The 24,310-nt window shown below is 41.8% G+C and overlaps 1 protein-coding gene across 1 annotated transcript in view; it reads left to right on the plus strand.

Moving 5' to 3' along the window:
* The window catches only part of MRPS6 (mitochondrial ribosomal protein S6), a 45,681-nt gene extending 21,963 nt beyond the window's left edge, over window positions 1–23,718 (plus strand). The window contains exons 3-4 of the mRNA XM_075172126.1: window positions 11,849–11,988; window positions 23,083–23,718. Of these exons, the coding sequence (XP_075028227.1) occupies window positions 11,849–11,988; window positions 23,083–23,263 (321 nt within the window). The 3' untranslated portion in view covers window positions 23,264–23,718. The remainder of the gene's footprint in view (window positions 1–11,848; window positions 11,989–23,082) is intronic.
* Window positions 23,719–24,310: the final 592 nt, after the last annotated feature.

Raw genomic sequence — 24,310 nt, forward strand, 5'->3', positions numbered from 1 at the left:
AGATCACTATAATGGGTCCAGGTCTCTTTTGGTAAAGTGTTATTTAAAGGTCTGTTAAGATCTTATAAGACAATATACTGAAAAAAAATTATTGTAGTAGGAATATAGATTTAGAAGTGTTAATGAGATTAATACAGCTTAATTATATTGTAAGTTGCTACTGTCCATAATGACAAGCTTTTTGTCATAGAAACGATGTATGATAAATTAATTTTGGTCTAGTGTATAGAATTATCATATTGCTATAAATCTTTGAAGTAAATTTGATGCAAAATTTTCATAGTTAGCATTGCTGGCCCTGTGTATACTGTTCTTTGTATACTGTATGCATATTATTTTGCCTACTGCATTAGTCTTCAAACTAAAACTCTTATTAGAGAGTACTTGGATACTTCAGACTGTGTTTCTTGCAGTTTACATTCCTTTACCATGGCATTTTGTCCTGTCTAAAAGTATTGTATGGAAATGTTTAAAACTTCTGTACAAAGTTTCAATAAAAATAGAGGAAAAAAAAAAAACCACAAAACAGAATAGAAATTTGTGAAGCCATTTTGGAGAACTTGTCCATAATTACGTCATACATATTCTTACTTGTAGTAAGCGTTGCATCCCTATACATATAAAGATACTTCTCGTTTTGCCCCCGTTATTAAAAGGCAGACCTCTTGAAGCAGGGCATGGGCAGAGTGGTAAAAATCACCAAACTAGATTCTTTAAAACTGCAAGAACTTAAGGATCCAAAACTTGGTTGCACAGTTCGGCTGCAAAACTTAACGCTGATTCACATTGTGGGGGGAGGTGGGGCGGGGGGTGGGCTGGACTGACCTTTCTATGCCCTGAAGCTCAGGATGCTGGCAGGGCAAGGCTAGCCGCCTGAAGCACTCTGCAGAGCAGCAGCTTGCGTGCAAAACAAAATGTGGGTGAACCCTCATTTAGCAGAGCAGCCTTGTTGGATATTGTGCAAAATTTTTTTTGTTTTTTTTTCCTTGTTTTTTCTCTTTTCTTTAAATGCCCTGTTCAACTGCTGCTTAACCAATTCTTGAGTGGGATAGGACCTTCTTACTTGATTTTGGAGTGTCCTTAAATACCTCCAGTTGTGCTTCGGTATCCCTCTGGGACTGCCCCAGCCTGGATGCCTTGGGGTCTGTCTTGTGTTTGTTTCTGACTGCAATCTAGTGCCTGGTGCCCAAGTCCTCCAAGGAGCCTCTGCCAGCGGTCACGCTCCGAGAAGGATGCGTATGATGCTGTCTTCTCCCTTGTAGGAAGCAGTTACAGCTTGTAGTGGTCAGTGCTTAGATAGTTGCCTTTGGGAAGGGAAGGATACCCTCTCATGATTTTTATTTGGAAAAGATTAAAACACCAACACGGTTCTGGAAGCAGAGACCAAACATGAGTCTTCCACTTCCTCCTCCCCTGCATCCCTCCCTCATAAGGACATATTTGAACTAATAGCCATGGAAAGCGTGGTGTGAATCATGACTTCTTCGTTGTCCAAAGGTGACAGTTCAGCAAGGAGGGGGCAGGTTAATTACCTGTGGACTGGGGATGATGTCCTTTTAGAGACGTTGGCATCTTTTTAGAGATAGGTGCATTTGCAAAAGTTGTGGGAAGGACGCTAAAGCCAGATTTTCAGCTGCAGAGGAAATGCTGCATTCATCAAAATTTATTCTTGGTATTCTCTTCTGCTGCTGCTGTGTTTTAAAAGAAAAGTGGAAGCTGTTAGTTCGTTGAAGGAACGGGTACAAAACATACTTGGAGAGGAAGCTTTGGATTTGGGATGAAAAATAAGGAAAGCTTCCAGCCTGCATACTTGGTTTGGATTTGTGATTTCCAGGAAGGAGTGGGACTCCTGTGTTTTTATTAGTTAGCTGTTAATTAATTGGTTATCTAATTAGTTTATTAGGTGATTCTCTGTTCAGTGAGCAGCTTTCCATTTCATTGATTTTAAAAGAGGTTCAGCCTCTTTGTCACCAGCTGGTTCCATTTGTATTAGTTAGCAAAGACTCTGTCAATCCCCAATTTACTGACGTCTGAGACTTTGATGCTTCTTTGGGTGCGGAGTCCTGGCCCAGACAAGTTGTGGGCAGGTTCAATAAATGCTGCAGCAGCATTTATTTTGAGGGTTCCCTGGAAAAACCCAAGAAGATGGTGGTAACGGGTACTCTTTGCCTGTTGGCTCTGAAGTGAACTCTCTCTCCTTGGATGTGGCTGTCCCAGTTTGCCCTGTACTTGTTCTCGTGCCAGGAAAGTGAACCAGCCAGGAGGTTTCAGCTCTCTGATTTCTTCCTGCCTGTCTAGCAAGCATATTTAATTGGGTTTTTTCGATGATTTTTTTAGTGATTTTCGATGGGGTTTTTTTGATGTGTTCATAGCCTGATAGGAATAAGGTGACAATTTGACTTTATGGTTGTGATAACCCTTAAACTTGTCAGCAACTATTTTTAATACTTACCTGAACGATGAAACTAGTTTTGTAAGTTAGCTTTGAGTACTCCAGTATATATGCTGTAGTGTACAGGAGAACTTGAGCTAGAAATTGTCAAGGTTCACTTTCAGTTGTGCACAGCAGTTGGTCAAAACAATGCAACTTCCACCCTAAACGCTATTCTGGTTCAGAGCCAAAGGTAGTTACTGTTCTGCAAAAGCATGAGGATCTAAAAATTATGGCTATGGTCCTCACACACTCTTTGGAAAGTTTTTTACTAACCACGCTCAGTTTTTTCTTAGTCCTGACTTTTCTTTGTTCTTCTACGGCAGTAAGGATGTGCATGATGGGTATAACAGCTACGTGTTAGGAACCAGATCTGTATTCCTTAAACAATTTCTCTCCCAATAGAAGGGAGCTCTTCAGTGGCTTAGACTAGTCTGGATGGTGCTAGTGGTACACCCTAGGTCTGGAGTGTTGGGGACTTGGCTGGAATATATCCTGACACCCGACTGTGCAGTGGATGCTTTGGACAGTTGCAGGTATTTCTCCCAAGACTGGACTGTTGCTGGCACTCTGAGGCTGGATGCCTCCAACCCAGGGAATGTAAACATTAACTGTATTTGGCCTTCGCAGCTGCGACTCTCAAGCGAACTAGTGTTTGTCTTCTGGAAGCCATGCAGTGCCTGTTTTCTTTGCTGCCGCACAGATTTCCCTCAATTGCAGACGTGTGAAAGCTGATTTGAAAAATGCTGAATGTGCCCAGAGCAATTACACTGGAAGAATCTCTGTGGGTTCAGAGCTGCCCGCGCCGTGCCGTGAGTGAGCTATGGCCTGCGGGGAGAAGTACCAGGCTCAGTATCGCCTGGCAGGGAGGCGGCTTGGGTTGGGAACTCTGGTCATGTTGTGCACTGTTTCCAACACGCCGAAACCCTTCTCCTTCTTAATACCACTGACTTTGTCCCTGAGGCATCCAGGGAAGCAAATGGTAACAGCAGCAGCATGACAGTGGTTTGATTCGTGTCCCTTCCCCCACTTGCACAGGAGCTGGTGGATGGAGGTGCCAGGCAGCTGAAGGAGCGATTAGCTCTGCGTTCAGGCAGCCTTTTCCTCTCGAACACTTGGGCCAAGGGGATGATGGGCTTCAGCTTACCTTGGAATAGCAGCCATCGCTTTTGGACCCTTTTTGTCAGTATCTGTAAATCTTCCAAGCTGGTGTTAAATATGTGAGTGAATAGAAAAGCTTAAAATAAGTTGATGAGAGAAAATACTAGGGGAGCCCATACATGCAGTGTATGGAGATGGAAACAAGGCTGAGTTAGAGGGGAGAGACTGAAAGAGAGAGCTTATTTGAGAATAGAGATCTTATCCAGAATTAAAATTCTTACTTAAAATTAGTCTTGTTTTGAGAAATTTGATAGTATAGGTGACATTCTTGAGAAGTAAGCTTCCAAACTTAAGTTCCAACTTAATTCTGGTGCTGGGTTGTATGCGTTATTTTTCATTCACAGCCTGTTTTCATAGGAGGTATGAAAATGGCACCAGAAGACCTCTTATGCAGAGGAGGCATAACCAGCTTTCTCAAGAAAGCAGTAAACTGTAAGAGTCAGCTGTAATCTTGGAAGATGAGGACAAGAAAGAGCAAAACTTCTGCTCTCTGTGGTGGTTAAAATACTGAATACATCTAAAAATACTGTCGTGCACAGGAATTCTTTTTTAAACTTGTCTAAGGATGACTTGATGCAGATCTTGATTAGACTAGGCTGCGCAGTTAAGTCTGGCTTTACATTTTGCTTATCTCAGGGTCTTCTGAAGGCGGTTTTGTGAGGTTGGGCAATTGCAGTCCAAACACTTGAGGAATCAAAGGGAAAGTTTGAGAAGTCAGAAAAAGTTCCAGGGTATCTTAAAACTGGCAGCTGATTGCTTTGGGGAGAGGAATTGATGACCTGAATTGGCAAACGGCAACCACGTATCCCCTCGCAATGTGCAGCGGAAGAGGTTTACCGGTGAGAAGTATGGAGATGGTGAAGGAAGCGCTGGCTTCTTGACTGTGGTTCCAGCTTCTGTATCACAAGATTGGAGAAGTTTTCTTTTCCTCTCACCTTGCTCTTTTTCTGCTCCTACTGTTATCTTTTTGTTCTCTTCATTGGATTCCGTCTTCTGTTTTTCGTCTTAAATACAACAAATGTGGAAACAACAGGAATTGTGTGTGAGTGCATGTGCATGTGCGCGTGCATTTCAAAGACCAAAGGTGCTTGAAAACAACTCCCTCCACTCTTTTTTTCCCTTTCCACTCTTGATTATTTAAGCTTAATGAATATATAAAGTAAACTTGATGAGATGTATTCACATCTAAAAGTCATAAGAGGAACAAAACTTACTTGTAGTTTCTGGTAAGCTTGGTCTCAGCAAGTTTCTGATAAGCAGACTTCAGCTGACCAGGAGTGTTACATTGAATTCCATATTATAATTTATTGTGGTTGAGAAGGAGAGGGTAAGTTTCTAAATGGGGTTTTAGGGAAGGTGTTTAATTGATTCTGAAGTTGTGGCCAATCGTTACGTTAACTGCTTCTAGCAATAAACCCTTGAAATGGCCCTGAATCATGGAGGATTTGGTTGCGGTTTACTTCAGACTTACAAGACACTTTCTAGAGTTCTTTTTAGAAATTATAAAGCGTATCAACTCTCTAAAATGAATTAAATTCAGCTAAGTTCAGTGTTGAGACTGATGTGTTAATTTAACTGTGACTTGGTATTTATAGGGTACTTGTATTGCTTGGTTTTTAGTTCAGTTTCTTTAATAATTTCCTTTGATCTTAAATGTTGAGTTTAAAAAAAAAAGATATATTGTGGAATTTAGATTCTTTGAAGAAGAAAGGTGGATTTCAGAACAGAAGAGATAGTAGTACCACTTTGACTTTAAAAGTTACTACTTCCTCTGCATCCAAGTCCCTGGGCTTCATAGTTGCATCAGGTGAAGTTGCTAGTTCCTTGGCTTATACCCTGTTAAAATGCTAATTAAAGATCTGTTTTGAGGATGGGGTGTTATTTTTAATTCAGACTGAGTCAATTTTGATCACTCCCCCAAACTTATTTTTGGTGACTTGCCTGCTGTAACTTTCTTGCTATTTGCCAAACCTGTTTCTAGAATAGTATCATGCCTTTTTGTTCAATCAATGTTTGATGGAAATACAAAATGGTTATCACGTTCAGGAGCACCTGGTTTCTCCTGTTTGTCCCTTATTCTATATCGGGAGAACTGTACTGTTGTAGTTACAGAAACCTCTGTCCCTGCCTAGTGCTGCCCTATGTCCAGCTTTCCCTAGACCGATCCCTCCCCACCCGGCCCGGGTCTGAAATTCCAGGCAGGTGTCCAGAGTCCTCACGTTTTTGTTGCTCAGTGTCCGGACATCCTGATTGCGCTCATTGGTCACACACAGGCCGTTTTTAGCAGGGGTGCAGCAGGGCTCCCACACCTTCTGTTTGCTTCATCTACCACTTTTATCTTTATTTTGATCTTTTCTGAATAGTATGTATCCTTCAGTGGTTGTACCCTACTTAGGACTGCTGCTCTGTGTTGTTTATGCTTTTATAGTAATTGCAGCTTTTCATCTTGCACCCGGAGTTCAAGTTTGTTCCCTAGGCAGATAAAGAACAACCCTGCCACTAGCTGTGTTGTATGCCTGGCTATGGTTTTTACTAATATTAGCACTAATTTTTTCTTTGCTGTCCATTCTTAATCTGCTGATTATTTTTTCATCTGCTTGCTGTGTCGTCTTGTGTACTAAAACAGGGTATGACAATTAAATGACTCTTTCCAGCTTCCCCTGGTTTCTCATTGCAAAGCTCTTCTTCTTTCTTATACCAGTGTTGATCTTGGCTAGTTCACAAACGTATATGTGTTTTTTTTATCATTTTCACTAATAAGTTTCTAGTGTTTTATTATGCAGTAAATGACAGTAAGGAATTGTTTTTCCCCCCTAGTTCTGATGCTTTTGAATTACTTCTAAACATAGATTTCGCATTATTTAATTTCCACCTGGTAAATAATCTCAGAACAACCTTTGTAACTGTTTAACAACCAAAAAAAGACATAATTTTATCTTACTATTACTACATTGAAGGGATAATCAAGCTAATTATGATGGATTTCTTTCTGTTCATAATTTAAGGAGATGTGCCCACTGACTTTAAATGCTTCCTGTTGAACTGAATAAGTGGCCAGAAGAACTTGAGTACAGTCCTAGCCCTAAAACTAAGTATTTGGTGTCTGCTTCCTTTCCTCTCTCTAAAGACTCTTTTTGGAGGAGCTTTGGTGGCTTGAGAAGGCTTCTTTTTTAGCCAGTTCTGGGTTTTTTTATCCCTTTGACTTTCTGTCCTCTCTTGAGTTCCCTCTGGCCAGCTAACGAGATGGAAAATTGAGCAGTGGCGCAGAGTCCTTTCACATGGCTCTAGTTCCAGCCACAGCCCTGTGCTTCCTTCAGGATTGGGCGGGTGGCTCCTTGTTTTTTAGGAGACATCAGCATTACAAAAGCTTTATTTCAAGCCCTTGCCACGTTTCTGGTCTGTCTCCAACCTGTTCTTTGCAGCTTCAGGCTGATGAGCTCATGTCTGTTTGGCCTCCGGTAGAACAGAAGATACTTTGCCGTCAGAGTATTCCCCCTTTTTTTTTTTTGTTCGCCTATTTTTAATACACTTGCTTGTTGCCATGTAAGTTCTGTATGACTGATAAAAAACATGGTATAGCTTTTACTCACACTGGTGGTATATAACTTCCCCTCAAAAAGAGGTTGTTGGCGCTGTGTTGCAGAACTTGCTGGTTATTACCATGCGTTTGTGGCTTTGCTCCTGGGCGGTAATTGATGGAGCACCCCTGTCCATTTCCATTTGTGCAGTCTGGTGAGATGCTGAAGAAGGCTGTGCATTAAACAGCTTTCTGCTCACTTGGCTGATGATTATGCTAAGCTGAAAGACTGGTGAGGAGAAGGGGAGAAGCCAGAGGTACGGAGAAAGTGCCTAGGGCATGGCGTTCAGCTGTGGTTTGCGTGACACCTGGGGCTATGTATAACTTCATGGGAATAGTGGAGTTTTAAATAAACTGAACTGGACTCTTTGTGGGAAGGTGCCCAGCGATCTCGATGCCCGTCGTTCCTGTGGCCTCGGTAGCAGCTGCGTGATGTCTCCGTGGCGGTGCAGCTGCCTGGTAAACGTGACTGCAGCGATCCTCATCAGTGGAGAAAGCCAACGATACACAGAAAGTATGTTTTGTAATGTTCTTCTGTTGTGATTGTTTTGGCCGGCAGATACAGGGTTGACATGCTAGTTAACATGTTTCTTCTGGGCAGCTCTTAAGTTTAAGAAAAGTGGGGGTAGAGGAGTGGGGAATTTTGATCTGTCAGTTACTTCTTCCAGGAGCAGTTTTCCAAGGAAAAGCCCTTGGACGGTCTGCAGTGACCTCCCACCTCTTCCTTCCACGGCTTGGTCGGGTCCGTGGGCTGTACCTTTCTGAGAACAAGGTAACTACTCGTGGCCGAATGATAGTGAACCAAGTTCACTAAGACAGTTCACCAAGTTCACTAAGGGTGAAGCCAGTTGAAAGGGCTCTGGCTTGACTGTGCACGCAGGAGGGGGAACCAGAGCTAGAATTACATACCAGGGCTTACGCGTTCTTGCTAGCGCTTCCTGCTCTCCGGCATAGATTATCCTGGCACTGGCTTCCATTTTCTCCTTTTCTCTCCCCCATCTTTGCTTCCCCACGTCTGTGGTTCTGGAATTAGTGCTGGCTGTTCAGGAAAAAATGTTGTGGCTCCTGGGTTGGGAGCCAGGCAATACCATTTCCTATGTCCTCAACTGGTCTGGCTCTGAGGCAAACCAAGGAACCTGTGTCTGTGGATGTTATGGTTAGCAAAAGCTAGCCTATATATAGTTTGGTTGATGGCTTTAGGCAAGCTATGATAAACCATGATCTTTTTTGGAGAGGAAGAATGAGAGGGATTACAGTGACAAGCTTTCAAAACCAACAATTAGTTTATGTTTTCAAAGTATGTCCACAAGTGGGGAGGTTGCAAAAACGCGTAATATTTTACAATCCTTAATGTAGAAATCTGTGGCTTTCTTTTCTTGTTCTTTTTGCTTTGTTTTGTTTTGTTTTTAAATACATGGGACTTGATCTTAGGCTTCGTTGTGTTTAGAAACTGCACATCATGTTGGACGTGCAGCCACTCGGGGAATGTGCTGATCTGGTGGCATGTATAGAAGAGACGAAAAGCTTATGTATCATTTGAGGGTATGAGGGATGGAGAGGAGTAAGCTTACCCAATAACATTTAACTTAAATCCGCATGGTTCTTAAGAAGGGTATGTCGGACAACTCCACCGCTGGACATACAGCTGTTTGTCTAAAGGTCTCAATCAATTAAGATCTCGTTTGAACAGAGCTCTGTTTATGGATCAGCATTTTTTATGCAAGTGGGAGGCAAGTAGCAACAGTAAACTTAACAGTATTTTTATTCATTGACCTGACAGATTTCTCCTGTGATAATTGTCTGAGCACCGTGGAGGCTTCTGCAACCTAACTGCACACAGAAGGCAAGTGGGAAAAGACTTGAATGGCAGATCCTATTGCTTTCCAAGAGTGTATTTTCAAGTCTAGGGTTGGAAGCACTACAGGTGCGCTGTAGTGCACAAAATTTTAAAGCTGTTTGGTTAGCTGCCCTTTCTGTCCTAAAACTGCTCATTTCCCTTACTAATGCGGGCAAGTAAAATCCTAATGGTTGGTGTCAGATTCTTGCTTAAAAGGCAAAACCTTCTAGATAGTAATGTGTACCTTGGTGCCTGCTTCATAAACTCAGTTGTTCTTGTTTTTCTCTTCTTTCTTGAAGCCAGATTTCTGGTATGGTTCTTACAGCATTAAACTATGGATATCACTAGCAGCTCTGTTACCCTAGTTTTTGGCTTGTCTGTGTAAAGCTGCTGCTTCACAACAAATGAGGGTGTCTCCCCAGTAGCTCCTGATTTAGATGGGCTTGAGTGCTGAGATCCTGCATTGATGGAAGCAGCATAAAAACTGTCTAGAGTTTGGGCCAGCTTCTCTCGCCTTTGTGCCATTCAGTCAAGCTAAAGAAGCCATAAGGAGTTTGGGTAGAAATTCTTCCTGGGGAAAGTCTTAAGAAAAGAGCCTTTGCTCCCCTCTCTCCCCTTGTGTTTTGGCATTTGTGGAGCGTGGAGGACAGGGTCAAGTAAAGCAGAGCTGCTACCTTTTTCTGGCTGTTACTGATGTTCCTCCAATAGCAGAAGTTTGAAAGAACACCTTCCACTATGGCAAAACCACACGTGGGTGTGATGCAGAATAGGAGATTTTGTTCTATGTTCTCTCCTAGTTGCTGGCATTATTGTGAAGACACTACTTGATCTCCTTACTTCGCTTTTCTTGATTCGGTTCCTCACCTTCAGTCCTGTCAGGTCAGCCAACAGATTTCACAGTCACCCTTCCCACTCCTTGAGTACTGCTCAAAGTACTGAGGGAGTAACATGCCACAGCTGCCGCTTCCCAGTTCTTCTCTGATCGTATTTGCTTGTCCTTCTCCTTGCGTTTGTGGAGAGAGAGAGGACTGCATGTGACTGCTTGGTGGTAGTTGTCAGACATAATAGAGGATGAAAAGTAACGCAAAATATGAGCATATAGAGAAGGCTAAGAATCCAGTCTTGGAAGAAGATCCTTGCTTTGGTGGGTTACTCTCTAGTATTTGAATCTGGTATGCAGAAGTATTTGAGAGACAAGAGATAGATTTAAAGGGGGGAATGAAAGTATTAACATGGTCAGCATCAACAGTTGGTCAGCATCGTCAGCTGTAGAATCAACATGCAAGTGCCTACATGATTTTACAGAATTGGTTTTATGCTATTCTTCTAGCAAAGGGCTGTATAGTTGCGGTCTGTCTGTCCATCTGTCAGTCTCTCCTTCGTAAGTTTTGAACCTGGTTTTGTTCCAGGTAAGCTCGAATGGGCTTTGAAAATCTCGGAAATTCAGACTCCTGTAACATTTGTGGGAATGGCTTGCTTTGTGGCAAAAGGCCAAAAAGAGTTGCAAGGAGACCCAATTAGTTCCGCAAACGTTTTGGGGAAGGAGGTCCTAAGCATGAATGGTGCTTACTTGAAAATCCAATGAATGATAATGGAGGCAGCCATCCTAGGTCAACAGAAAAATAGTGTTATTCCTGATTTTGAGCTAAAATATGATTTAAATCTCTACCTTAGACTTAGGAAACCAACTTTCAGTCATCTTATACATAAGGTATTTGAAGGCTTACACAAGTTTTATTCTGTCTGAGAAGGGACAATGAAATTATTATGGTGGTCTGATTTAACAAAATAAAATCTGAATAAAGCTGAAAATCAGCTCTTTCATTACTTTTCCATTTACAGCTGTTGCCGTCTCGCTGGACAAGTAGACTTGGGAATATATCTTGATGTGAAATGTTGCAAGGAACGCAGAAGAAAGCTTTGGTTGTGTTCAGTTGGACATCCATTTAGCTTCCTTTCTCTGTAGGAGATCTGTTTCTTAAAATACTTCTTGTTGCTGAGAGTGTGTAAGTTTGCAGTTGTTTTCAAAACATTCTAATTTGTACTTTATTAACATTTTCATAGATATTGTTGAGTGTCGTTACCGAAATGATTCAGCACTCTAAAGAGCTCTGATATGTAACGAGCAAGAAAACATTGCGTCTGTTTTACCTACTGTTTTTTGGCTGCCTGTCCCTCAAACTTGTTTTTCTAAGGGGTGAAATCTCTGCATGTTAGACTAATTACTGCACGTCAGTTCCTTAACTCTTAAAAAGGCTTGGACGTCAGCTATGCAAAAGTAATGAGACGTGGTGATGTAGCCAAGGGTGCAAATAGATATTACGTACATGCAGTTGAAATGACCGTATAAAATGAATGTGGTGCTAATAGTTGTCTCTCTAGCAAGCCATGGATCAGTGTTCCCCCCACACTGTTGACTTTAAATACTGTGGTGAACAATACTAGTGAGCATCGATGGTCCAGGGACCTTAAAACTGGTGACAATTCATAATTGCTCTTTGCCACATAGATTTACTTACACCTGTGCAAGGGTCAGCCAAAAGCATACCAGGTGAGTTAAATCCATTAACTATTTCCTTTCTCCTGTTGTTGTTGGGGCCTGACTTTGAAATTGGTGGAAACTTTGCTGTTGCCGTAATTCACAGAGGAATTGGCTGTTTGTTCTTAAAAATTTTCTTCCTTAGGAGGAGGTCTGCTTCTGCTTCCACTTTGCCCTCCCAGGTTACGGAACGATCTCTTCCAGCATTGAGCTGTGCGAGTACAGGTGTCCCTTCTAATCGCATAATAAGAATAACCAGATTTGTGTACATTTCCCACCTTTTTTTTTTTTTTTCTTTTAAAGCCTGAGACTGCAGCTGTGCTGAAGCGCACTGTTGAGGCTCTTATGGAGAGAGGAGCCGTTGTGAGGAACCTAGAAAACCTGGGAGAAAGGTCTCTGCCTTACAAAATCTCCAAGCACAAGGAGCGCCACAGAAGAGGAGGGTATGCATGATGTGTTTTGCCTTAAAGTCCTTTAAGTTATCCTTTGTAAATGTACGTATGTAGCTCTCATTGTTTGGTCTTCCTTGTGCTTTTTGGGAGTACACCTGTAATGTCTGTGAGCTCAGTAAGGTGGTGTGTGGCTGTGCGTGTATGTGTGCGTTCCGCTTCAAGTGTTACGTGTTTTTATTCTGCGTGGTGTCGGCTTTTTGTTGGTGTTTAGTGTTTGTGTTGCGAGTAGCCTGAGTCCAGGCCTGCAGAACTACTTTCCCCAACATACGCAACGTTATTTTGTTATGTCATTTTTACGTAACTATTTTCCAAGCCAGTCAGGCTGTTTACTGATAAAAGTCGTGCTTAATCTGCTGGTTGCTAATTGGCAGGATTGATTCTTTTTCTCTAATGCATCTGAATTAAATGTTAATTACCATGTGTGCCCTGTAAGACTTGCTTGTGTTTCTGATCCAGTGTTTGGTAAGGATGTTAAAGATGACCGTGTGGTTTACAGGAAGTACAATAAATGTAAATGGAGCTGTGAATTGGCATCTCGGATGTCGGGCTTCTCCCACCGGGCAGGAGGAAGGTGCTGTGGATCGCACCCCCGGCTCCCTTACGCCGGTGTGTTTGCTCCTTGCGGCTACCTCTGAAATGGATGCTGGCTCTGGCGAGGACTGAGAAATGTTGCTAGGCAACCTGCACTGCGCTGGGGCTGCCTGCCGTAATCAAAATAACAATTAGCTCCTCCTAATCCCTGTAATGCAACTGTGCATAATCGGATGGTTGGCCAACCTGCCTACCTACCGTCTTCCTTGAGGGGCGTTTGGCGCTGGGGAAGGTGAAGTGACTCCAGAGGTGCACCTTTTATGAAGCCCTTCTTGGATCATCTCCCCGGGGGTGACTCACGGTTTCACTCCCTCTTCTGAGGACCTCTTCATTCTCCTGCGAAGTAGGAGCAGTGACAGCTGGCAGTTACAGCAGATTGACGGAAAGGGTAGGGGAGGAAATCTCCACCACATACCTGTTACTTAACCAAAAGCAATGGCGTTGTGGTTATGACTGTTTTGCGCCCCTGCTCCATGGTGTCCTTCAAAACATGGCTTGATCCTGCCAGTTTTGCATTTTAGGATGAAGTCTTGTGGCCTACACACGGGAGGTAATCAAAGCCTTGTCTCAAGACAGAATTACTAATTACCTCATTCTTCTGTTGGAGTAGAAGCATTTTATAAACATTAAAGTCTTTTCCGACGGCTTCAGCAGAACAAGGAGCTGGTGTTACTCTCTTTGTACAGTTGGGGAGCTAAGGCAGAGGGACTAAGTTCCACTAATTTTGGACGCTGAAGTTGAGACTTTTAGCTTCTAGATTTTTTTTTCCTAGAGTACTTAGCACACTCTAACATTTCAGGACTTCGGATGACAGTTTCCTCTTGGCTTGGGTGTCAGTACTTCTGCAGATCAGGTCTCGGGTTCTTCAGCAGGGAAACCAGGACAGGAGAAGACAGTAACCAGCATCACAAGAACTATGTAGCAGAGATGAATAGAAGCCATTTCTCCAGGGGATCTTTCAGACATATAAACTAGCTTAATTCATTTACCGTAGCAGATTATCTACTTAATAAGCAGGATGAGGGGATCTGTGGACTATAACCCTCTTCTTTGCAGAGTCCTCAGAGCAGGCATATTTTGTGTTCTGAATGAGGCAAGGTTTTAGTAGCAAATAATTGCGATTTTGTCTTGAAACACGGGCAGGAAGCCATCAGATTTAATGTCACCATTGCTGTTCCTCCTCCACCTCCCAGTTCAAGTGTCTCTAAATATTTAGCAGTCATTTTGCTTGCCCTGGATTTGGATCCTCTGTATGTGAAGATGACAGTTCCCTCCCCTAAATTGCTTGGCTTCTTGAAAGGGAGAAGTGATTGAGAGAGGGTACTACAGGAAATAGTTGTTTTTCTGTGCTTTTAATTGGAAAACTCAAATTCAGGAGACGAGATATTACAAGGGGAAGCAGCAGGCAGTTTCAGTACCTGGTAATGTGGAGAATTTATTTCTGTAGATTTTTCTGGGGAGATTGCAGTTCAGTGTACACAATATTTGTAGCAACAAATTGCATGAAAATTGTAGTGCAATACAATAGTCGTAGCATGGGTCACAGTTTAATAGCGTGTCTCTTAGAGACAGCTCTTGTCCTAGTGACCACTGCACGAACCATCTTCCTGTCACTCAGAATGGCATGGAATCCCCCCATTTTTGAGGGATGTTTGTCTGAAAAACAAAACAAACCAAAGCAGTTGTCTTCTCCGGTGTAGGGAGCCTAGCTTTGCTCCCTTATAAAACTCCCAGTGCTATCCAGTCTGGGTCCCTTAACCTTAAATCAAGGGCCATCAATAGGGCAGCACCAGCTATTCACAAGTCAACTGAGACGTGCTCTGTGGCATGCCTAGTAGTCATCCTTCTCCCAGACTTCTGCTGTACGTTTTCTTCATTTAGTTAGTTCCATTTTTAACTGCAATTCAAGTCTTTATATATAGCATATCATAAAACTGAGCGATTGACAGCGAAAGGACACACAAGTGCGATATGCACAGCAAAGCTACTGCTGGACTTAGCCAGGTTTTGGTAGTGTCTGTAGTGATCAGGAAAGAATTAAACTGGAAAATACATATTCATAGGTCAATAGGGAGGATAGTTGTCTCCTTAACAAAGCGCTTTTCCCCCTCTGAGTTCTGTAGTGCTTTGGCATCATCTGTCTCCGATATACTGCATTACAGGCACATTACAAATTTAAGAATATCCAGGGGACTTTACAGAGAATGAGAATTTTACTGCCAATTGATCTGTAAAGCTGAGATCTTTCAAAGCCTGCCATAGGGGATTGTGGCCCACAGCTGTCACTGGAATGAGCAGTTTTACTCTCCCAGGCAGCTTTGAAGACCTCAGATCAAACATATAATTGATTTGTTTCTTCTCAGGAAATTATATTCACTGAGCAGGTGGTGCATGTGCATTGAGGGTATATTAAAACAAATTTAGATCTTTCTCTTAAACGCATCTCTTTTGGCAGAAAACGCCCTCCTTTTTTTAGAGACCTAATATTGACAGCTTTTGCATTTAAGTAATTATGAAAATAGTATGTTTCAGGAACTGTGTGGATATGTCTGAAGAATCAAACTTTTAAATCACTGGTTTACTGATATTTTAAACTGAAGTTGAATTAGCTACTAATTCACACTTATGGTATTAATTGCCATAGTAGAACATTAATATTTTGTTTTTAAAGTATTTAAGAGCGTGATTCAAGTAACATCTCACAAAATTGTAACAAATACTCTTCACCTTATAGATCAATAAAATGTGACAAGGACACATTAGTTCCAGTGTGGGTTCGGTATGTAAATTTAGATGAGGCATTGCGCCTGAGTGACTTGCCCATGGCCACTGGGTCTCTGAAAAAACAGTGGAAGAATGTAAATAAGGATTCCCAACTTTATCTCCTAATGGGCGATAGATTTGTGCCAAATATTTGTTCTACGAGCCACTACTTGTTTATCATTTTTAATGAGTTGTATTTAAATTGCTTTAACATGGTGCATTTTTTTAAATACTGTATTACATGTCTCAGGAGCTGCGTATTTCTGGAACAAACAAAAGTGAACTGATTTAAATAAGGTGTGTACGAGTAGTTGAATTCAAGGAATGTTAAACTCTGGATTTTTTGGCTGTTTAAGATGATACAGAAGCAATGAATCCCTCAAAGCAGCTTTCAAATAAAGGGTCCAGACCGGGGCTGGGTGACGACATTGCAGAGCCATTGCTGCATATTTGGTCAGTGCTAAGCTGGAGAATATTGCAACTGCTTGTAAAACGATAGATCTCAGTAGCACAGTCTGTGGGTTTGCACTTTGTGGCATACCTGTTTTCTTTGGCCTTACCAGGCTACGCCTTAATCATACGCTTGTGACACTTCATGCTTCAGGACATCAGATAAAGGAGGTGGCTTGGGGGACGTGGTTGGTATGTAGGATATTTTTACTTTAGGGGAGATGGTACAAGGGTGGCTGCAAAACAGATCTTTAAAAAAAATAAGATTCAGACACTCCTTTGGAAAGGTAATGGCTCAGACTTTTTGCAGACCAGGAATCTCTTAAACTGGAAGGAGCTATGACAGGGGCTTTGGGGAGAAGAAAGTGGCCAAGTGTAAGTGGGTTTTGAAAACTGGGTATCTTGCTATCCCCTAGACATTTGTTGTTAGTGATTTTATTTCCCCCCCAAATGTTGCTTCTCTTCTTATTTTTGTTATCTCTGTTGTAGAAAAGATGATATACATCAGCCTGGTCAGTGCTCAGATTTAGTACGGTTTTGTAAATCAGCAGAGCACTGTGGTCTTTCCCTTCTACTTTGTTTTGTGTATGTGTGTGCTTCCCCCTATTAAATCTACCTGTAATACAGTAATGTTTTTAGACCTTTCTCCCCACATTTTTATTATTTAATTTACTTTATTTGTGAGTTCTCCAGCTAAACTGTGCGTAATTCTGATTATTCATAACAATTTCCATGTTCTATTTGCCAGTTTTTCATTGTCTTCTTGTTTTTTTCTCTTTCAAATTTGATTTTGAAAAGATGGCAATTTTCTTTTGTTATTTGGTGCTTGTCTCTTAATCTTTTTGTTTTGCCATTCACTCCCAGTTATCTCATCAGCCCACTTGTTCTCTGAAATAGCAAACTCCTCAGGTCTTACTTTTTTCCGTGCTGAATTGTATTTTGGGAGCTTATCTTAACACGTGCGTGGGGAATTTTCTGTAGGAGGTGTGCAGGGACCCTGGTGATTGCCAGGGTCCACTGAGGAGCACAGGGTATATACCGATAGCATCTAATGGGATCAGAAGTCCGAAAATCCAGGTTGCAATGTTAGTTGTGCTGTGGACTTGTTTGTGTGATGGGGGAAAATGGCAAAGCAAGGAGGTCCTTTCCCAAGGACCCAGGATGATGAACTCAACTGGGCTTCCAGGCCCTGCAGCGCTGCGATCACTCCCCAGGAGCCAGGAGCACCAAGCTTCAGTACTGGCTTCCCCTCTGCTATGGCGGAGAAGGCTTGGAGGCTGTCCTGGCCTTCCCATAAATCACTCCCACCTCCTCTGGGGGGTTTAGGCTCTGAAGCGGTTGGCCCTCCTGCGGGAGCACCTTGTGTTTTGCCTTCATGATGTAGCGCGTGACGTAACGTTGCTTTGCCAAAGCGCGTGCTCAGGAAAGGGGGCATGACTCTCCCATTTCTTGGTGACTCGGTGGCCCGATGCACAAGAAATAGATAGTTATTAAGAGGAGTATTTCAGTAATTGAGCACCATGTTAAGAGATTTGAATATTTTGGAAACATATCTATGTAAATTACGTTGCATGTTCAAACTTTTCCTCTTTCCGTAAAGTATCTGAGCTTAGGAACTGTACTTACACAACTTATTTTAAAATGAGCAGCTTGTGGCAGAATAGTGTTCCATGTGGACAAGAGATGCTGAACTGTCTTCCAATAACCCACGCTGTCTGGATACAATTTTATTTACTTTATTTGTAAGAGTAAAAATAATAGTTACCCATCAGAACTGTTCTCCGGAGTCTTTACAAGTTTTAAAAACCCTTCTCTTCTCCCCACCTCCTAGTGAAATACAAACTATTGCATAGTTAAAGGACTTCATCCTGCAGGTAAATGTACAGACGTGTTTGGCTTCACTCAGGTCAACTCTCTTGATGATTTTCATGGCTATTGAAGACCAAAGAGGAGGAAAGAAAAACAGATGAAAGAGGTTGCAAGCTTTCCTTTCTTAATACCACCAAACTAAATTTATAGCTAATGCGCAACTTGTATTGCTTGTTTCTGTTTAGATTTTAGAGTATCTTGATCTGTTTCAGCAAAAAGGAGTTCTAGGTCTGTGATGCACTTGGATGAGAACAAAACCGGTTTGACTGTTTGAGTATTACGCACACTTGTAGTATTTTCTGCTAAACTGATTGTTGTCTTCCACTAGATGGGGCTTTCTTCATTGATGAGTTGAACCATTACTTTTCCTTAAAATGCTATTGTCCACATGCATGTAAGTATGCATGTGCCTCAGGTATCAGAGTCCTGAAATGTTTTTTTTCTCCTCACCTTATCTGTGGGAGTGCAATTTGCAATTTTGGTGCTTTTCAGAAGAAATGGCATGGTGCAATAGTTGGTGATGTTGAGGCGCTAGTATAATTTTCTGATGCACTAAATTTTGTAGCATCCTTGTGCAAGCACGTTGATTAAATGTGATGGCTGCTCTTAAATAGTGGGCTTGATGGGATGGGAGTCAGTCACCATGTTGGTGGTTTTTAAGCTGTGAATTATACAGAAGGCAGAGAAGTGACACAAGCAGAATTAATACTTGCTGTGTAACTTCAGCCCTGCTCATAACAATTTTGCAGACTTTTCAAAATGCTGCCCAGCTAGCATGACTTTTCAAATACTCCAGATATGTCAGGCTGGTTTCTCTTTTGCAGTGCAACAGTATTTTTTTTTTCTGCAATGCTGCAAAATGTCTTTCCATTATTTTAATTCGCTTAATAACAGGTGTCTATGCATAGAATTTGGCAAATGAAATTTTTGAAGACCGTGGATAGTAAAATGTATTTTTCCCCAAATTACTTGCTCATTATGGATTATTTGCGTCATTGCTGTGGCACAGTCTAGTTACTAAGGTGCCAGCTTTTGGTTTTGATCTGGTACTTCCCAGTTGCTGTCCTTGTGATTTTCAAGGGACGCCCATCTATTCCATACCTGTTTTTTAAAAGCTAAAAGTAACACGTGTACGAGTCTTTCCGGCTACGAAATTATAATCCTTCTGAGCATGAATTTACCTGCCTGCCCTGCTGAGGAAGGGTAGCTACCACCAGAGTTGAGAAGAAAAGCAAACTACCTCTCTTCAGAGCAATACAGTGGTCCCAAAGGTGAAGTGATCATTCAGGTAGCAAAAGAATTTCTTTTATATAGGATTACCTCAATGAGAATGAATGTCCAGCTGCTCTCACGTGAGTGCCGCAGCTTGCTTTCCTCCAGGTGGTTTCCTGTTTCCCTGTTTGGTGCTTCACCTCTACCTGTTCATCAGAACATTTTCTTTCCTTTGTATCTTTCACCTCCCCACTGGGGAAGCTTATATAGACTTACTGCCGCTATGTAAAGGAGAAATTTAAGCATACAGACATTTTTTGGGCACAACCATGGGACCACACAGCCTCTTCCAAGTCCACCATATGTGTGCGTTTCCCTCGGCTCCCCAGGCTGACAGAGTCGTATTCTAGGAGGATTTAAAAGTGAGTTTTGATCCAGGTGCTTTTCAGGGTTCTTTGAAGTCCTGGACTGTCCATTTGAAAGCAAAATATTTGAGTATCCTTAGGACTCAAGGTTCAAACAATTTCTGGCTTGAATACGTTGAAAAGAATAAATGAAACCTGGCTTTTTTTCTTTTTTTTTTTTTTTCCCTTTTTTTCCTCTCGTATGCAAAGGCATGTTGTCCTTTATTTGAGAGCATATGATTTTTTTTTTTTAAGTTAATGCATTGTTTAATATTTCAGTCTGCTCTCCTGTATTTAAGTCATCCTTCTATTTACAGTCGAGCAGGATGACAAAAATAACTATGGTCTCGTAGTGAATCAGTGGAATTTTCCTGCATTTCTCCCCTGATGACTCGGCTGACTCCTAGAGAGCCTAAATGCTTTTGCATTTTTGCTTGCAAGAATGAGGTGGTTTCCCTCCTGCATTCCTGTATTTTTCCCTATCTTTAAGTCTCACTGGGATTTGATTTTGTTTACTACACACAGTAGCTATGGCGTTGTGTATCGGGTCATAGATCACTGCCTGAAATCAAGGTTGCTGCATGCCTTATTGAGGGTGGGTTAAAAAAACCCCATGGCCTTGTGACAGCTGATTTAAATTTTGGGGGGAAGGGGTTGCAGATCTCCTCAGGGATTGCACTGTAAATTGTGTGTGGTTATTGCTTTTGTAGCCGTTAGTTTCTTCGCTTTCTTTAATGAAGAAGTAATATTTTTTACGCTGGCCCTCTTTTCCTTCTCTCTTTTTTGGCACAGGAAAGCAATCGTTGCTTATTAACGTTGAAGAGCGGGGATTGTTTTTAAAAACTTGCATTGTCCCCAATTACTGCAGTTTTGTATCCTCAGATAAAATACCTATTCTGCGAGGAGTCATAAAGATATGCTGTAACAGCTCATCCTCCCATCCCCCCCTTCTCCTTCAGTTATCAACAGTGCGTCAGTGGAAATTTCCACCCTTTGCTAATGTGAGAGAAAGCACAAAGTTGCAAAGCAGCCTTTGGAGAAAAAAAAACTATTGCCGTTTTAGGAGCACAATGAAAAGCAGCATATGACTTGCAAGCAGAAATGAAATTAAATTCTCGAGAAACGGTGGGACTAAAATGGTGCAGCAAAGAGCACGGTTTGCAATACGAACGAATGCTCTTGCAATACGAAGGGGGCATGAAAGGTGGTGGCGGATCACCAGCTAGAATTTCTCCCCCCATCCTCCCTTCTGTTAGTTGCAACTGTGAGAGGATTTGGAAGGCTTCTTCCCAAGGAGAAGAGTGAAGTGTCATCTGTTAAATTTACCAGTGGCTTTTAATGGCTTTAACAGAAAATATGACTTTCCCTTTTTAAGGGGTGTGCATCCTTCAGATGTTGTTGTGCAGTATTTCTAACGAATTGTCCAAGCTTAAAAATTGGTTCTCTCCCTAAACTTTTAACTGGGTGGCATCTTTTAATTCTGGAGACCAGAAAATGGTAGGCAGTTCAGTTTTCCAAATATATTACGCTGAATCCTGTTCCCCGTTGAAGCCTGTGAGGATTTGCGAGGAGGGCTGAGCCCACCAGAGCTCCTCCAAATCCTTCTTGAGGCAAGTTATTCCTGTAGCTCTCAGTAGCCCTGCTGCAGTCAGAGGAGCAGCACCTTCGCTGACGTGACCTGGCACTGGTCCCTTGGCTTCGGTGACGCTCGGCCACAGCCCGCACCAGCTGGGCATCTCTTCTGGAGAGCTCCTTGCTTCAGTGCGGGCTGCAGGGAGATTTTTTCCATCAGACCCCTCACATACGGGAATTCAGTGCTTCAGTCTGGTCTTCCTGAAAAAGACTTCAGAGCCGAATTGTGGCTATTAAGATATTGAGGATTAGGACGTCTGGCTAAGGAGAAGTTTCTTCGCTGTGTTTTCCTCGGGTGGATTCCACCCCTGTGCAGTAATCCAGCACACGCTGCTTGAGTCATTTCTGGCCCGATGGGTCTGCTCTGTCTGTAATATTTTTGATGTAACACATTTAGTTGGATGAAACTGAACTCCATGGAGCATGAAGAACACGATTTTGTCTGTTGTTCATGACCCCATCCTCCTGTATTTCCTGTTCAGACTCAGAGTTCAGCTTCTGGTCTTGGGGACTTACCATTCAAGATTACCTTTGTGAAGGCAGACTGTGAAGTGTGATGCTCACACTATGGTTGACTTAGTAAGAATCCATGCCTCTTGCAGAACAAATTCCTCTCTGTTAGGTAGTTTTTAAATCAAACGGGGATGCTTGATCCTGCTTGGGTAATATGACTTCGTTTAAGGGGTATCACTTTCAGGTTATACTGATGCTTCACGGGGAGGTGTGCTTGAGTGGACTAGGAGGAAAGGGGAGCTTTAATGAGAGGATGCGTAAAGACTAAAATGAAATGGCTAGGTGGGAAGTGCTGTGCTGTACATTTAGCCTTTAAATTATTGCTAGTCTTGGAAACGAGGCAAGTGGTTAGTTCTCTTCACTAGGATTTCTGAGACAGTTGCGGTGTCTTTTTACTATGCTATAGTTAGTGCCATGCCAAAAGCAGACAAAGTGATTGAAAGGTGTTCTGGTTACAGCTCCGTTGACAATGCTGGTTCATTCCCAGCATTTCATGGGAGGAGGGATGGCCAGGGACATGGCTCACTCATTTTTTGCAATAGTGTGATTGCTGGCACTAGGTCGCTCATAACTTGCAGGAACAATAGACATAATGTGCCGATGAATTTAAGGTACATCTCATGTTAAGAGTCGGGGTCTGAATTTGCATATCTGAGATTAAGTTAATGCGCACTGTGTAGTTGTGTCCCTTGTCTGAAATGGGGCTCATGAAGTGCAGTAGACCTCTTGGCTTGTTTGGGTGTACTGGAGTTTTAAAAGCCTCTTGGAAAATTATAGTTGAGCTCATGAAGAAGGTTCAGTTCTTCAGCAAAGGAGTTTATTGCAGAAGTGACCTTGGTGACCTAAGATATTAGCGGGGAGCAATGTTCTCCTTCCCGTAGGTAGGCGGTCGGCTGCTTCTTTATAGATGTCAAAGATAGCTGTGTGGTGGACGCGAAGCGCTTACCTGGAGCGGTGCATTTTATACGTGCTGTGCGTGTGTGGAAGTAAGACCTTTTCAGCCCCGCGGAGGTCAGCACGACTGTGCTCGTCAAGTGCCAACTGTGCAAGTGGGCGTCACCTGGATGCGGCTTCAGCTTCTGCCCTCAGACTGAAAATTTAAGACGTATTCACATCAGAGATGTGCCTAATTTGGGATAAGTCCATCTCCTTGGGTTTCTTTTGCTGTTTTGTTTTAATTTCCATTCAGCTCCGAAGCAGAACTTCAAAGGAAGAAACGTGCCTGTATGTATATAAGCTTGAGATGTTTCACACTGGCATCTGTTCTCCGGAGAAACAATGCTGTGAATTCGAAGAAGGAGAATGCATGTTGTAACTGAAATGAATGTGCCACCCTGTCTTTTTTTTTAAGACTATTCAAACCAAGGTGTGGAAATGAATGGAATAGGTACAAGAAGAGTAAGCTCTCTTTGATCTCCTTGGGTAAGCGGTGCTGTACAACAAAGAAGAGTTCAGGCTGAGCCTGCTTCAATTGAACTTTTCTTATTTGAAATCAAGATAATACTGAACTTTTATTTAAAACAATTCTGGTACCAAAATGTAAGAAAAAATTAGAAAGTTTTCATTTAAGAAATCCCACAAAACAGTTACTTGAATTAAAGTTGTTGCAATACAGGTATTTTTTTTATTGTGTGTATGTTTCTCATTGCAGGTATTTTTTGATAGACTTAGAGGCCCCGCCTTCGATTGTATCGCCCATGATGGATCATTTAGGACGTGATATTGATGTAATTAGACGTGCTTTTATAAAACATCCTGTATCAAAGACAGAAGAATGCAGTGGCATAATCCCAGTCAACTATGAAGATAAACTAATTGCCAAGAAGAAGTGAATATTCCAAATAGCATGTTTGAAACTTTTTAAAAAAATTTTTATTCCTGCTTTGGAAAACAATTGTGATAACTAATGTCCATCAAAAGAAGCAGTTTTGGCCATGTTATATGTGTGGTATAGTACACTATCTTAAGTTATTGTAACATTTGAGGTTTCTTTTTGTTTCAAATAATTTGAATAGACTTAATGTGTATGCTTATCTTGATATTTGACAACTCTGAAAATTGATTTTCTTTTCTCTCAGAGCATTACATTGATAATGAAGATTTATCCATCATCAGAATACTAAGAATAGCATTCTTTTCTAAAGACAGATTACTTCAGAATATGTATATTTACATAAGAGATTAAGAAGTCTACAATGTAAATATAGCAGTATAGGATGTGATTTGTTGGAGGGGTTTTTTTGCTTGTTTTTGGAAAAAGGTAATAAAAGTGTGATTAAGAATAAAATGTGACTCATTTTTTTTAAAAGCATAAAAGGTACAAGAAAAAATAATATACTAATATACAGTGCCAAAAGATGTAATTTCTTTCTTTAAGGTAATAATTCTGTTCAAAGTACAGATAAAAAATTATTCTTTATAGAAGAGGCCAGAAACTTCCAGGTGGCAGCTAGAGAATAACCGTGCTTATATATGAACAGAAGAATAAAAGATGCTTTGTTTTATCATCAGCTAGACCCAGGTGGACATTTCAAACAGAGAAAAACATCAGGACAGAGGTCTTAACGTATATTTTGTCTTTCTTTTGCTCTTGTAAAAACAGGGGAAACAGCGGTGCGTGTGAAAGGTGACATTAATGTAGTATGACTTTCTGCAGGTCTGACAAATTCATTAGATTCCAGAGGATCTCCATATTTCCCTCACGCTACTGAAGGAATGCACTGGCCATTTCTCCCAACGAGGGAGCGTGTATGTAATTTCTGTAGAAAAAAGCAAGTTGACACAGATGCGTTGTTAGGCAAAGAGGATGTTCTTTACCTGAATAACCTTCATCGAGAAGCTGCCTCCTCCGGCACTCCAGCGTCGTGTGTTGCCAAAGG

This window comes from Calonectris borealis, chromosome 1, assembly GCF_964195595.1.
Source record: "Calonectris borealis chromosome 1, bCalBor7.hap1.2, whole genome shotgun sequence".
Taxonomy (NCBI): domain Eukaryota; kingdom Metazoa; phylum Chordata; class Aves; order Procellariiformes; family Procellariidae; genus Calonectris; species Calonectris borealis.